Raw genomic sequence first — 16,458 nt, 5'->3', positions numbered from 1 at the left:
ATCGGCACTTTCAATCATTGTTTTTTATGAACATCACATACACAAATAAAACCACAGCTAACAACAGTGTATGTTGACATCATATAACCAAACACACACACACACACACACACACACACACAGCAGACCAAGGTTATTCACTGTATCCTCATCAGATTCCAGGTCTATGCTAATCGTGTTTCGCTGCACTGCAGTTATTCAGACTACCTCACCTCCCGCGTGCACGCTTGTGTGTGTTGAGTGTGAAAGGGCAATTGAGTAAGTGATCACAGGGTGAGTTTGTGTGTTGATTGCATTTGAGCAGCAGGAACAGTCCCTGTTTTAATCACCAACTTCGGATCAATACTCTATTCAGCTGAACTGCAGCAGTGAGGGTCTGAACCGTGTGTGTGTATGTATGTATGTGTCTGTGTTTGTGTTTTAAAAAGGTGATCTAGATCCCAAACTCCACAGTAGACGAGGAGATGAAGGTAGACAGACTTATATTGCTTTGAACCAGCCTATCTTCAGGTCTGCGTTTGTACTTTCCTACTTGCTTGTGTGTTTTCTTAAGTGTGTGTGTGTGTGTGTGTGTGTGTGTGTGTGTGTGTGTGTGTGTGTGTGTGTGTGTGTGTGTGTGTGTGTGTGTGTGTGTGTGACCTACATCCATCACAGACACAGTATACGACAGATAATATGAATTGATTATCTTCTTTGTGTGCTTTGCTGCTATTAACCTGCACTGGTCAATACAGGTGGACATTCTGCTGTGCTGGAATAACCTTCCACCATGTTTACAAAACAGGCAGTCCCAGTGTTTACTGGGCTATTACAATATTTTATAGCTGAGCACACGTTGATGACTCCATGAATGAAGGATCAACCTCTGACATTAGCCGCTCCTGTGAAATCTACGTCTCTGTACCTCTGTTTTAAATCTAAGTTTCCTACATATGTCATGGTTGATTTCACGATCTATAAGTGATATTGTAGTCCGAGGTAAAAATAAGTATATTTTTTATTTTTCAAATATGTATAAGATGTTTAATGAAGACTCTGATAAAAAGTGATTCTGTTTCAGTGGTTTTTCAAATTTTCAAAGAACCGTCAATTATTTCAGGCAATTTCAGCCTCCAGTAACCAAACGCGTCACAACAGAACCCAGTTTTGATTGTTTTTCCAAACAATTAATTGTATCTTCCCGCTCAGTATTTTCAGCATTTGGACTGAAGCAACTTAACTCATTTGAATTAGAGCGGCTGCTTTTTGACTGCCGGTTGTAATCCAACAAAAAGAATGTTATCCTGTGATAGCTTTTAATTTATTCAGTTGATAGTATTTTTTTTTAGCGGTCTACCTTTAAAATGTCAGAAAATGGCAAAAATGTTGATCATAGTTTCCTAAAGCCAAAGATGCAACCTTAAATGTCAGTCATAACCGTCCACAACCCAAAAATATTCAGTTTACTATCACATAAAACTAAAGAAACCATAAAATATTTACAATATTATAATAATATTTGCCTTTGTATTATGAATATCCATTGTGTGTGTGCCTGGAATTTATTGTGTTTTATTCAGAATTTGTATATTGATTGAATCTGAAAAACATCAGATATCAAATGCTACTTGCACTGCAAACATTATAGTTCATTTAGTTGGCAGGACATGAGATGCAAATTGCAATGTCAAAACCTTGTTCCTTTCTGCTTTTTCTTTTTCACTTTTACCTCTAAGAGACAACAGCCATAATTTGCATGATGACAAGAGGAAATTGGATGAAAATCATAAATAAATAGAAAAAAGCTGAGTCTGTTTTCAAAATATCTAAACATATGCACTCCTGGATGATATAATGGCACTGCTTCCTTTAGGTCAAAGTGGATCCACATTGTACCTGTAGTATTGTGTGTGTGTGTGTGTGTGTGTGTGTGTGTGTGTGTGTGTGTGTGTGTGTGTGCGTGCGTGCGTGCGTGTATCCTGCTGGCGTACACACTGACAATAGGAAACTGAAACATGGGGAGGGTTGAGGGAGGCAGTAAGACCCAGAGGAAGAGCAGAGAGAGAGAGAGTGAGAGAGTGAGAGAGAGGGAGGGAGGGAGGGAGGGACTATGTTCATTCTCGGCTCTATGCGTTGCAGCTCGTGGTGATAGCGCGCCAGTGTGCGTCTCAGCCTAGCCGGTGCGAGTGTGTGCACTGGTGCGTCGCTCGCTGTGTGCGCGAATGTGTGTGTGACTCCAGCGCTCTCTCTCTGCGTACGACAGGTGGAGATGACATGACTGCGCTCGAGAGGAAGAAAGGGAAGGACCTGTAAGGGCTATACACACACACACACGCACACACACACACACACACACACACACACACGTAAACACACACACACCTTTTTCCCCTAAATTCCCTCACACACCTTTTGAATTCCTGCACTCCTCACTTCAGGGAAAAGATAAGTTGCTCTGTGTGTGTGTGTTTTTGTGAATGCTCTTTTTTCCAGCAGCTTATCACTCAGGTTGTAACAGCTGACTTTATGTGTGCACAAGGAGACAAACACACACATGACCTGACTGTTGTTTTTTGATGCCTCCAGACGCGGTCAGCAAGTGTTTCTGCGTCCAGAGGAGAGTTCAGCTCCAGCCCTGACGACCAGACAGTCCATCACGTTGTCCGAACAGCTCCAGGTAGGATCCACCTTCTCCTCTTCTCTTCTCTTCTCTTCTCTTCTCTTCTCTTCTCTTCTCTTCTCTTCTCTTCTCTTCTCTTCTCTTCTCTTCTCTTCTCTTCTCTTCTCTTCTCTTCTCTTCTGTCCTCGCTATCTGAAAAACAGGATGCTATAAGCTTGATGCCCCCTGCCCTCTTCTCTCTTTCCCTCTTCCTTTCATTTTTTCCCCACCCTCTTCCTTTTGTCCACTCTGTAATAACTACAGGTAGACTGTAATAGGCTCTAGTTTATCTCTGCTCTCCAGGTTTCTTTCCTTTATGACATCAGTCACAAACATTTCGAGGAAGATTTTTCTTTTGAGTGCCTCCTGTCTTGTTCGCCTTTTTTCTTTCTCTGTCACACTTTCAGACACACACTTCTGTCTTCTCTTTTTATTTGCTCGCCGTTCTTTTTTTGGGGAACAATGAACTTTTGTGTTGAGGAGGTAAGTTTCAGTCTCCTGTTGCTGCAGCTTTCTGTCTTTGCTGATTAAGTCTGTGAGACACTTATTGCCTGGGGATTCTGTGTGTGCGTGTGTGTGCTTATAGCCTGTATTTATATATATATATGTGTGTGGGTGTGTGTATGTGTGTGTGAGAGAGAGAGAGAGAGAGAGAGAGAGAGAGAGAGAGAGAGAGAGAGAGCTCAGATAAAAGACGGAAAGATAAAAAATAAAACAGTCATAAACATGAAAGGGAGGAAATTAAAGACAGTGACATTTTTATTTGAATGGCGGATGAAGGCTTGTGCACAATCGTCTATTTGTGTGTTACATACTTGTTTGTGTGTATATATATATATGTGTGTTTTAGACTTCTATGTTTGTTTTTTTGAGTTGATGAAATTTTTTATTGCAGTCCATAAAGCAGTGATCTTCATTTGTTTTTTTTGTTCTCCAACATCTTGTTTTGTTCTCTCTCCTTTTGTGTTTCTATGATTTGCGACATTGCAAATATGTACAATTTAAAATTGCCTCTCTCTTGCAATCCCACATGTGCCATCAAGCAGGATCAGTATGAGTGTGTGTGTGTGTGTGTTTGTGTTTGTGTACTAGAAGTGAGAACAAGAGTGTCATTTTGAATTTTTTTAAAAATAGAAGAAAAGGTTTGATTTGCAGCCAGTGCTGACATGTTCTGCTCAGATCCAATTACCTAAACGGATGTGTGCACTCATTGACATTGACACGACCCTCCCTCCCCCTCACACACACACACACACACACACACACACACACACACACACACACACACACACACACACACACACACACACACACACACACACACACACACACACACACACACACACACACACACACACACACACACACACACATATATTGCCATTCATACATGAAAGAGATAATTAACTTCACAAATTATGCTGTTATGGATCACAAATCCCAAAATAAATACTTGGTAATATACTGTACTTATACATATTCAGTATATGGTACTGCAATTGTGTATTTTACTCTGTGTATGTGTTTATGTCTGTGTGTGTGCACATGTTTTTTTTTGTGTGTATCTCCATTTTATCAACCCAACTCCCATCACATGAATTTCAAATGTGCTGTCCTATAATTAGTCTTTTGTTTGTTTCATTGCGATGCTGGATTTGTTTTATTTAATCAGTCTTTAGTTATACAGGCCTGTGTGTGTGTGTGTGTGTGTGCGTAATGCTACTGTCTGTCTCTGGTTCTGCCTTCTGTATATGCACTTCAGATTCCGCATTCAGCTTTGTATAGCAGAAAGTCTTGTCCAGCTGCATTCCTCTCGTACAGCCTTTGTGTTTACGTAAACGGCTCGTTGCTTGATGGCTCACTGCTGAAGTGTCATCGATACTGTCAAGTCTGTGATTTGGCTGCTGGTGAGTGTGCAGCGCCACCTGCAGGAGCTGCCTGAAAGAAATACGCAGTGTAGGTCTTAAAGATGCATGTAAAACGATTTTTTTTCACATTTTTTACAGTTTTTCCTCTTAGTTTCCACAAAATGGATTTGGTGATGTCATGACTCTTTACCCTGTGATTCAACAGATTATGACATTATGACATGTTTGCCGTCTACAAATGTTTAGTTGTGTCTTTGCAGAGTCATGCATGCATGTGTGTGTGCGCGTTCATTTGATCGTGCGAGTGAACCAATAGGGCAGTGAAAGCAGCAGGTTAATCTCTTCTCAGTCTGCAGCAGAACAGATGTGAGGATTAATTTGTCAGGGAATCGGGGTGGTGCTTACACGCCTGTGTGTTTGTGTGAGAGAGGGACCGCCTAGCTCCACCAAAATTGAACAGAATAAATGTTTGTATGTATCTGATATATGGATTTTCATTCATTTGAATGTATTTTCTCTTCTATAACTGTCCATATTGACACATTCTGTGCTTCAACATTGAGATCTCACTAATGTATTGGATGTGTGTTCGTTTGTATTGTATACGTGAGTCTCAATGTACCTTTTTTTCACTTTCGCTTTCTATGTGTGTGTAAGCTTGTGCGTGTTTCTCTCGCTCATGCTGCAGTATTTCACGCAATGACTGAATCAAAAAGTGTGAAGTCAAAAGGCAGGTGCAAGGTCTGCATACATAAAGGTGAATTCACATTCTTCAATGCATTCTGCCTTTTTCTAATGTTTTAGTAACACAAAAAACCCCTACAGACTTCAGCAGTGTGTTAACAGAAGGAAGTTCTACCTGACATTGATTTCAGCATTTTGGAGAGGATCAGATACACATCCTTGGGCTTCAAGACAAGAGAGGAAACATCTGTGTAACGTACAGTTAGCTTTTTAACATTAAGCTAAAGTTAGCTGGCCAGTAAATTTCATCCAATATTTTCATGGCACATGATATGGGGCACATGTAATGACATTCTAATGTTAGCATGGCCGTATAGTGCAAATTAAAAGTAAATTAAATCATAACTCACCCTCCATCGTGGAAAACTCATGAGTGTGCAGTCAGACTCAGTCAGGCTGAGTTTGCCAAAGTGTATATTGAGGTGGAAAAAGGTCATTTGAACTGAACAAACAAACGCACATAATTATTTCTGTGTGTGTAGGTGTTAGTGTGTGTGTGTCCAAGAGCTCCATTCAGTCGCGCTCCATATAGATTGACTTTAATGACGTGTTTCTATTAGACAGAGTAGCTTTAGCATGCCTATCACTTTAAAGTGTTATCATTTTCAGTTTGGGGACAGATAGGAGGTTCTGTGTTCTTACATCACTGCTGGAGGAGAATGAAAAGATCCCTCAGGGGATAAAAAAAAAAAGTAGTCCATTATGATGACTGTTGCATTAGTTGCACTGTACATGTGTTGGCAAGCCCACGTGTGCGTGCCCGTCCTTGTGATGGAATTGTTAATCTGATCTGATCACAAAGATTTGCTTTAATGATGCCAGATCACTGTTTTGTCTCTTAGTCTGGATACAGTCATAACACTTCAGATGAAACAATACATTTCTTGTTCTTATACCGTGCTTCTAGTCTTGTACTCTTCCTCTGCTGATTGCACTCAAAGCTGTGCATGTTTATCCCTATTGTTTCATGTAGTCTGATGTACAGTAAGAGAGCAGGTAGGATTTCATTGTCTCGCTCAAGGGCACAACAACAGAACGTGCAGCTGAGATAGTGAAGTAGTCTGCAACACTGTTCTTTGGAAGATTAAATAGGAACCAAAAATGTATTTTCTCCTCCATTCATTTTAAACCATTTGAGTACAACCCATCAATTCACATGAAGAAACTAATAACTGCTTACATGTAAATGAAAAATAAATGCAAATATATATGTTTGGCTCCAGGCAAAGGTTAAGTTAAAACCAGCAAAAACCAATACTAGATAGAGATCAATTCATTCCACCATAACTGAATCTATCAAAGTCAGAGTTGGACGTCATCAACCAGCAACACTCCCCCTTCACCGCTGAGCCAATTCCCACATTGTCAATTTGAAAAAGGGTTAGGGTTTTGCCCTCCGGATCTGACGGTGGTCATTTCAGCTTTATGTGAGATGGTCCATGTGCATTTCTTCTTTTCCACTCTGCTTTTATTGCTAATGTGAGTACCAGCAGTCAGCTGTGCAGCAGTAAGCAGCAAATACATAGCCTGATATTAAACGCATTTAGTCAAGCTCATGCAGCAGTGGAGCCCATTGTCAGTGAGCAATCTACACTTAATATTGGAAAAAATGATATCCAATGGCAGCAGCAGCAGCAGACTAGTGTAGTATGTAGGTAGTCTGTGACTGTACTGTAACTGAAATGGTTGAGCAGCCACTACAGGGTGAATGAACTCTATCTCATTCAACAGATAAACACTGTATGATTATCCTCAAATTCATCAGGAGCAGTGTTTCTGTTAAATATCCTGTGTTATTAAATGCACTCAGACACTGACGCAACCTTTGTTTTTCATTTAGGTGACCCCACACTTATACCCCAATCCAAAAACATATTAATGGTTTACATTTAGAACAAATGCACTGAAGCTTTAGGCAAAGATTTCATTTTGAACACAAACACAAAGCTCTGCTGAACATATAAATATGTGGAGTGACAGGAAAGAAGACAAACAAACATGCTTTGCATAACATTAATATCATTTACAGTTTGCAAGGGAAACCTTGTATGAAGACAACAGATATTCAGTTCTTCTTTTTTTAAAGGATCCTGTAGGTTCACAGTTTTCACAGTCTGTCTTAAAATAGGTGAAACTGAAACAAGTTGTGCTTCCAGTAATCATTCCTCCTGTGCATACCGGTCGCTAAAAGAGCCATATTCAATGCCTTTTCAATGGCGCTGTCCTCATTTTGTATAAAAATATATCGTTAAGTTCAGCAGTCCATATAAATCAAATCAAGTGAATATCTTTCAAATTTACAGCCTTTTTAGCATGAATTTCCTTCTTTTTGTTATTTTCCATCCACCACAGCTCCACAGGGAAAATACAAAGAGGGAGTTTAAAAAGTAACACTGGAAGATATCCTTTTGATTTTTGTAACACTTCAGATAAACTAGATAATCAAGGTTTTGTTATTAGTTATATTGAAAGCCTGCGGTTTCCTTTAAACTGTTGGATCTACAGTGTTTTTGTCATATAGAGATCTAAAAAAAAAACAACAACCTATCACTCTCATTAGATGTGAACTCCCCCTCTTGGTTTTTATTGCATTGATTGCCGGTAGCTTGAATGAAATAATTGGGAGCGGGATCCATAATGTTCAATAGGCAATGTGCCTTAATAGTAGCTGCAGTAGTGGAGATTGTGCAGTGAGTTGACAGCTTAAATCGATCACCCAGTTGGTGATGGCCAAAAGTAAGCTTGGTTGGAGCATCAGCTGATCTGGAGCACAGCCCATGTTGAGCATTGTGTGTGGGTTGGTTTGCAGACTTTGCTTCATTTCCTGCATTTTATCTGAAAAAAACGTAGTATTACCGTGTGTCCTGACAGTTTAGTATGAATGTATAAGATGCAATGGTTTCATGTGTAAAACAAGCAATCGATTTATGTTTCTTTGCATGAGTTTGTGCATTTAATAGCTTGAAGAGCACGATCAGAAATAGGTCAATGCAAAGAAATACAGTTTTCAAGCCCTGAAGCCATTCTGAAAAGTCTTAAGAAAGTGTTCACATATTATACATCTCTACAGTTGTTTGAATTCAGGTCTTCTACATTTGATCCTGGTGAGCACCGAGCAGACATTGCAGTAAAATAGCACATACCTGTGGCGATGAATGATTTTTTTTTTTAAAAAGAAAAAAAACCCTCTTCCATGCAGCAAAAACACTGGCTGGTGCTAGTGGCAAGGGGCAGACAGAAGAAACAGAAAGAGGGCTGGAGATCCGACAGTAAACATGATGCACCATTAATAATCTGTTGAATAAAAGACCACGAAAGTCAGTAGATATCGACCCTTATGTGCAGCTTGTTATCTGAAACCACGTTGTTAGATCTATTTTCACCAAGTAGATTAATGCAACAGTTGACCAGTTTGAAGCAGATGTAGCCTAATTGAATATATCCCACTGTAAAACATGATTCATTTTTTTAAATTATCTTGATTTGCTGTAACTGTTTTCCTGAAATGTCAATATAAAGTTGACATCATTGAGGTTTTTCATTGTGAAAGAGGTCAAAACATTTCTGCTGGCTCTGCTCAGGAGTTCACATACCAGCAGCTCTGTTTGTGGTTTATTAATTTATAATTGCCCTCGTTGTGCAACTTTGTACAGTGAATGTGACTTTAGTGAAAACATGACTCTTGATGAACCTTTTCAAATAATAAAAGCACTAATTCTTTGTTTCTGCTGCAGACATCGTGGCATATCAGGCTAAAGCTGTTTTGTTTATGTGATCCGTTCTCCCACTGCAGTGACATTTGTCCTGTTGCAGGACTCACTGTGCCTGAAGGATGCAAATCCAAACACAGGAGAGAGAGTGTCTTACATCACCAGGGCACAGCCGTGTGGTATTATGTGCTGTAGGGTTCAAAGCGATGAGACGAAATTTACACAAGCAGCAACCACTGGCTTCAGCTGCCACGGCACTTTGAATCACATATTCTGATAAATGACCACCGACACAAGGGCACCTTTACTTCGTAACACCCCTCTGAGAGCGCTATTGTGTATATATATACGTGTGTGTGTGTGTGTGTGTGTGTGTGTGTGTGTGTGTGTGTGTGTGTGTGTGTGTGTGTGTGTGTGTGTGTGTGTATGTGTGTGTCAGGGTTAGCGTTTTTTCTTTGATAAATGGATTGTATTCAGTGCTGCTGAATTTTATCTCAGGTGGATCCCTGCAGGGTACCAAGTAAGCTCTTTCTTGCTCTCAGTGTGTGTGTGTGTGTGTGTGTGTTTGTATGTGTGTGTGTGTGCGTGTGCGTGTGTGTGTGCGTGCGTACACAGACTTGCCTCTATATGCAGGTAAATATACAGTGTGGTCGTATATTTGCCAGTGTGCAAAACCCCTGCTGACTTGTTTAACTCCAAGAGATGTGAGTAAGTATTTGGGTTCAGAAATCGTCCTAATAATAATGTTGACATATTCTCTGTCTGTTGGATGAGTCAATGTCATTAACAACAAGGTAAGGAAGCGCAGGAAGTTTGAGACATTGCACACTGAGAGGCAGCATACTGGTAAAGAGTGCTGTTCTTGTTGATGAGGTTCATTGCAGTTTTGCCATCATATTGAATGTGTCAATTTGACTTGACATTACATTGAGAGTCTGTAACCAAATCTAAAGTCTGTCCAGTTTCCTACTCACTGCTTTCCTTGTTATCGCAGAGCGCCACAGATTGCTGGTTTCCTCCCTGTAAACATGGTCAATTGTGTTTGCTGGATCACACAACCAATCCAGAGGTATAGTTCATTCTCTGTATTCCTGTGGCGGTAAACAACAATGTTGCAACACCCTTGCACATAAACGTGAATGATTAGAATGCAAGCTTATAAAAGCATGTAATTAATTAGCAATCAATTAACCATTACAAAGAGAAGTTGGACCCTCGTAAAAGGAAAACTGTGCCTGCTATAAAATATTCAGAATAAAAATGACGTGAAGTTATTTCTTTACTGAGCCCCATCTGCACTTGTAGCTGTAAAAAAAAAAGCTTGAGCAGAATGAGATTTACTGGGTGGACGTACTGTGTGCAGACATAAATCGTAAGCATTGCACACCAAGTAAGCACTTCATCAAATATCTTCAAGAGTTATTTTGTAATGTTAATGAGCAGCTCATGCTTCCATGGGCATAACTTTTATGTCTATATTTCCATTCACTGCAGTCATCCACATATGTAATCCAGACTGTATTTAGATGTCTCAGTTTTTATTACAAGACATGACATGCCGCTTCATGAAGCTCTCGAGCTTTATAAGGAGCGAAGCAAGTCAAATATATAATAAATCATGCTTATGTAACTGCTTGCTGTATTTCTTACATCTTAAGTTGCTTAGGCGAAATCTGACAACATTTCCACGACCTACGGGTTTGTTTTTTTGTTTTTTGCTTTGAAAACCGCAAGCAAGGACCAATGACAAAGTGCTTTGTTTGTCCAGTACGGAAGTTTTGTTGGCACGTACAAGTGAAGGACAAATCTTTTTATTATTTTATTGCACAGCCTACTTAACAGTAAATGCCATCTCAAACAAATTCACCCATGGCCTTGCCAGACTGCAATGAGACAAAGGGAAATTGTGAGGTGGCTTTGTCAGATGAGAAGGCACACTAGCTTTGAGCAAAACAGAAGAGAGGAACAACTGATGAGTCACAGCTCACCTCACGTAGGCTGAAAGAATAAACGAAGGTTCCTCTGCATTCTTCTTCTTCTTCTTCTTCTTTCTTAAAGTGATACTGTACCTGTTATCTCTTTTTCATCTAAGTATCAAACATGTCTTTTTAGGCTTTAAAGGATGAACTTAAAAGTCATTTCCTCACAGAGAACACCTTTGTGCATTTTGAAGTTTTTTTCTGCCTTAAGTTAGTTACACTTTAAGGAAGAAACTGTCCCCTACATGTAAATCTCTATAGCAGGATCGTCAATCCCTTGTTTACTCATGCATTATTCCTTGCATGATGATTACTCAGCCAATGTTGTGTGGGGGTGGAACAGGTGAACCAAAGTGCAGACATACAGAGAACAAGGAGACAATGAGATGGTAGGACAAAGTATTTATTAAAGCAGGCAAGGGGAGACTAGTATTAGTAGCTGGGAAACTGGGCCTTGGGCTTGTAGCTGGAATCCAGCAGCTGAGGCAGGCTGGGGCAAGAGGGGCAGGTATGGAGTGGAAATCTGCAGAAGCTGGCAGGGATGCAGGGAGGATGAGATGAGGGACAGGAGACAGAGACAGGGACAGGAGACAGAGACAGAGACAGGGACAGGGACCTGAGCTGACAGGGCTGCAGGGAACAGGAGACAGTGTCAGGCAGAGGCTATGATCTGGCAGGGCCGAGTATAAGTAGAGGTATTGATTATAGAACGAGTTGCAGCTGGTTGGGCTCTGCTTTGACTCCAGCACACCTGTCTCCAATCACACAATCACACACACTGTCAGAGAGAGAGGGAGGCAGGGGACTGAGGCAGGCATTCCTAAATAAACCAGGCTCTCCTTGTTCGCTTTATGCCCTCGCACAAGTTGCTATGTGTTTCCTGCTGCAACGTCGCCAGTAAATTAGGTCCTTTAGCAACAAGATCAGAAAATCTTGTAACTTTAATAAAAAAATGTTAAAAAGTGGTAAGAATTTAAGAGAGAAAATTCAAATGAGTTGCTGATAACGAGCCATATCAGTGGTTTACTCTAGTCGTCCATTGAGGATTTTGACACACCTGTAATCCCAGGAGCTAAGCAAAGATGCATTATACTTTTAAATGTATACTTCATATGCAAATTTAAAAAAAGCAAATTTAGCTCACAAAGTAGCAGATAAGGAATGATTATAGCTAAAGTACATACTGTATATAAATATTAATATTCTCACTGCCTGTGCAACAGAAAAAACAACCTTTTTTTTAACGAAAAAATTGAAATATTGTTGTTTCAGTAAAACCTAAATCTAAAACTTGAGGTGGGTGGCCTGCCCACGCTCCTCTTCCAAAAACAGTAGATGGTTTTCTCTTCATATTCTCTTCTGGTATCGTTGCAGTAGCTTACTGGCAGTGAGGCCAAGTTAGATAAGGACATGAGTGCAGTGAAAGTATGACTAACACACAGTTTATCAACCTAAGCAACCTACTAGATAGTTAGATAGATACACAGATACTGTAGATAGATAGATAGATAGATAGATAGATAGATAGATAGATAGATAGATAGATAGATAGATAGATAGATAGATAGATAGATAGATAGATAGATAGATAGATAGAGGTGCACTTTTACTATTCGCTCCTCATTTCGCTCTCAATATTTCACTGCATTTTCCAGGGTTGTTTGTGTGTTTTAGTGCCATTCTCTTTATGTCCCATTTAATTTACTCTTCCTTCCATTGTGGTAATAGAGCATTACTGAATGGAGACTTGAATAGAGGAGAGAATAAAAGGCAGAGAAGAAAGAAAAGAGCCAAGGAAGTGGGTGAAAGAACAGCGAGGGAAGAGGTGTCAGTATTTGATTTCCCTAGGGGATTGAACTAAAAGAGAGGGGCGTGTCCGTTTCTCTCCAACTCTATCACACTCGGTTTGTGTCCGCCTATGCCGGCAACAGTGTGTGTGCTTGTGTGCGTGTGTGAGTGTGAGTACAGTAGTCTCACCCACACAGTGTTTTCTCTTGCCCTGTGTCACTCTGCAGTGTTGACCTTTGTGTATTTCTGACATGCTCCAGTTTTCCCATTGGACAGAAATGTTCACTAACCAGCCACTCTAACAGACGTCTGTGTGAGTGTGTGCATGTATTATGTATGTTTTTTTATCACTTTATATTTGCCTTTTTAAATATCGATTGACTGACTGACTTTATTGATCCAATTTGCACACACACGCTCTCACACACACACATTCATGCACTCAAACTTACACTTAAAGGGGTCAGCATCCCTGAGGCTCATGTACCTTTTACTCTAAAAGCTCAGCTGTATCAAGAGGGATACATAGAGACATGTGAGTGGCTTTTAGATATCCCTGTGGAGAAACTGACAGTTAACTGAAAGGGAAATATGAGCCTCTGTATCTCTTTGGAGAGTCAATGTAAAAATGTGCCAAACACAACACTGATGCCCAGATATCTCTTCTATAAAAACTCAAAGTTAATGTGTTTGCACTTGAACATACAGTCCTGTTACAGTATATCAAACTACAAATGCTTAATGCGAGGCACTTCATGAATATTTATACGCATATAAACATGCACATCTGCGAATTGTTCATCCTCTTTGTAGTAAAATAGTAAAATTTATGTTCCAGCTTCAAACCTTTATTGCAAGTCATTCCTTCGTCTCTCTCCTCTGCTGTCTAATAAAGGTCCCCAAAAATAAAACCAAATAATTGGTTTTTGAATGGAGCTTGTAGTAAATATCAGCTTTAGTTGCAGCATCATTGGCATCCTCACTTTCAGACTTGTCCTGCTGGAAGAGTTTCTCCAGGATACTAACAGTGAGTCGTCAACTTGAAGCGTTTTCTTGAAACCTAATCCTACGTTTTCTTTAGTTCATTTATCAGTCACATATTCACACTATTTTTTCTTGTGCTCTTGATGCTGTCAGAGCAGTTTTCTCTAGGTGTTTGCAGTTGTCTGTCTGAGCTCCTCATCATAACATCCAGCAGTAATTCTTGGCTACACGACAGGATATTTGTTCACAAGTCCTTTCCTGTAGTAAAGACGTCAGGAGACTCTTTACACTCATTTTCACTCCTCCTTAGCAAAACATGACACTCCCATGGGCTAAACTGTGATCAGTTAACACTTAAGGGCTGACTAACTAACAGACATATTAAGGCACTTGCTAGCCTAGCAACATTATGTCCGATACTCTCTTCATTCAATAAGAATATCTTAATTTGTAATCCTTGAATATACAGTAACACATCCTCCACTTTTTAAATGTAATTTTAATTATTCACGCTTAATCATCCGCTGTTCAGTAAATTCAGCATCAGGTGGAAATCTGCAGCAATCTCCTTCGCTCATTTTGCTTTAGGATGATTTGATGTTTGTTACGGTCGGTGGGGATGTCGGTCACACACATCATACCAAGTGTCAGGTTAAGGAAGGAAAAGCTCCTTGTGTGTTACGGCTCAGCACACACTCTGATAGTTCATTTGAATGCAGGCGTAATGGGAATGGGAGGTAAAGCAGCCTTCCACCAGTGCATTGAGGCATCACCGTCACCATTTGAACTCCATGAAGGTTTCTCTTCAGATGAGCTCATGCAGCACAGGAATCATTATATGGTGTTTTGATAAGGAGTCGCTGCCTGAGGATGCAGCTGCAGAGGTTATGATGGCTGTATCATTGATAATGTACATATTTGTAGGGTTGAAAAGTGTGTGAAATTGTAGAAATATGTTTCTCTCTCTATGTATATCATGAACAATGTAGACAACATGAGGTTGGTTCTTCTTTTTCTGCTCTAACTCAGAATAAATGAACCAGTCAGACCTTCCAGCAAAAAGAATCACATCACAAATAATTTAGATGTTTACCGATTGAAACTACCTTGATGAATTATTAAAAAAATTTGGATAATTAATTCTGACTAGAAATGTGTGAATTTCCTTGTGATGTCTACCTACAATGAAAGGTACCCTGATTATTATGGAGCCAAGGGTTGGCAGTGATAGCAGATTCTTAGGTGTCATATACTTTGTTTTAATTGCATCTGCTTTGTTTGGGAAAGAAAGAAAAAAACAAAGAAAGAAACAAAGAAGAGAGAAAATTGAAGTTTGCAGTCAATCTTATATTTTACTCCCGGGTAACACTATGAAAGACTTAAAATTGATTTATTTTGCAGCCAGCAGAAACCTTGAATAGTATTTGTCTTTGAAAAAACAACTTTCTCAACATTGTAGATTGATCAGAGCATTTTTGTGAATGTGGCTTATTCACAGGGAGTACACAAAACTCTACTTCATAAAAAAAGGACTTTAACTTTGAAGTACATAAATTACAATTACAAACACTGCTAACAGGGTAAACCATATTATACAGCTGAATGCTAATTAGTGGCCTTTGTCAGCGATAAAGCGGCCTGACAATCAGCACTTTGATATCTGAGTTTTCAAAGCAGCACGTGACAGCCAGCAGAGCACCAAAGAGCCAAATCATCTACACCTAAATTGCAGGTGTATCAGGCAGAACGGCAGTAAAGTTGATTTAATAAGTCAAGATCAGCCGCCTGGAAAAATCATGGCAACGCATACCAAACACAGACGAGAGGAACAGAGGCTTTACGTCGGAGAGAGATTGTTGAATGCTAAGACAATTTATCAACTTCAGGAAAGATCCTTATTTGTTCAGAGTGATTTCAATTTGGTCAAACGACCCGTCAACACACAGCTGACACTTAATTCAAACATGAACTCATTTGATCCTGACAGACACTGAGGATTTTCATGCCTCTGCTGTCTGCTCCCCGATGATGCAACATGGCAGCTTGTGGACAAAAAAAAAAAAAAAGTTTAACTAGTGACATCTCGGTATTAATCTGTCATATTTGATTTTCTCAGCCTCAGCTTGTCATTTCACTGTTTTTCTCTCTGGTTGTCTGTTCTTTATCTTATGTTTTTCTGTTTTGCCTTTCAGTGTGAAGACATATCACAAGTATTTCCCTGACAACTAGATACTCTTGAACTTCTCTCAACAGCAGTCCCTCCTCTGACGAGTCTCACTGTGTCGTGTTTCGGAGGCTAGGCTGTTACACAAGTTACTGCTGAACCATTCGACAGGCGTGTAGAACTGTGCGTGTGTCTAATGTGTCATTTGGCTCGGCCTGAACGCAAGCCAAAGTGTCAGAGTGATGTTGACACTCTGTCCATCTCTCCACTTTGTGTCCTTTCTCACTTGTTAGCCTCCTCTCATGGCCACTTTGTCTTTTCACTAAAACATTACATAACAACATTACAGGTAGTTTCAGCCTTCGTGTTTATTAAAATGTACATAATTTTAGAAACAGGAGCCAAACAGACAGACCGTTCTGTTGACGACATGTAAAAAATAATCGCAGGCGTTGCTGTTGAGGAGATTGAATGGCATAAAACCTTGCTAATGTGTTCCAGCATTGGTTAATCCTGTTTGACCCTGCAGAGGAAAACAGAAGAAGGATTTTTTTTTTTCCCCACTCATGCCATTTTACATCCA

The 16,458-nt window shown here is 39.9% G+C and overlaps 1 protein-coding gene across 1 annotated transcript in view; it reads left to right on the top strand.

The window, feature by feature from the left end:
* Positions 1 to 16,458, top strand: part of LOC133980381 (cGMP-dependent 3',5'-cyclic phosphodiesterase) — a 159,206-nt gene that overhangs the window by 51,268 nt on the left and 91,480 nt on the right. The window contains exon 2 of the mRNA XM_062419087.1: positions 2,566 to 2,656. Coding sequence (XP_062275071.1) covers positions 2,566 to 2,656 — 91 coding nt within the window. The remainder of the gene's footprint in view (positions 1 to 2,565; positions 2,657 to 16,458) is intronic.

This window comes from Scomber scombrus, chromosome 5 (assembly GCF_963691925.1).
Source record: "Scomber scombrus chromosome 5, fScoSco1.1, whole genome shotgun sequence".
NCBI classification, from domain to species: Eukaryota; Metazoa; Chordata; class Actinopteri; order Scombriformes; family Scombridae; genus Scomber; species Scomber scombrus.
The sequence above is the reverse complement of the archived record's forward strand: the minus strand, read 5'-3'. Positions and strand labels throughout refer to the sequence as shown.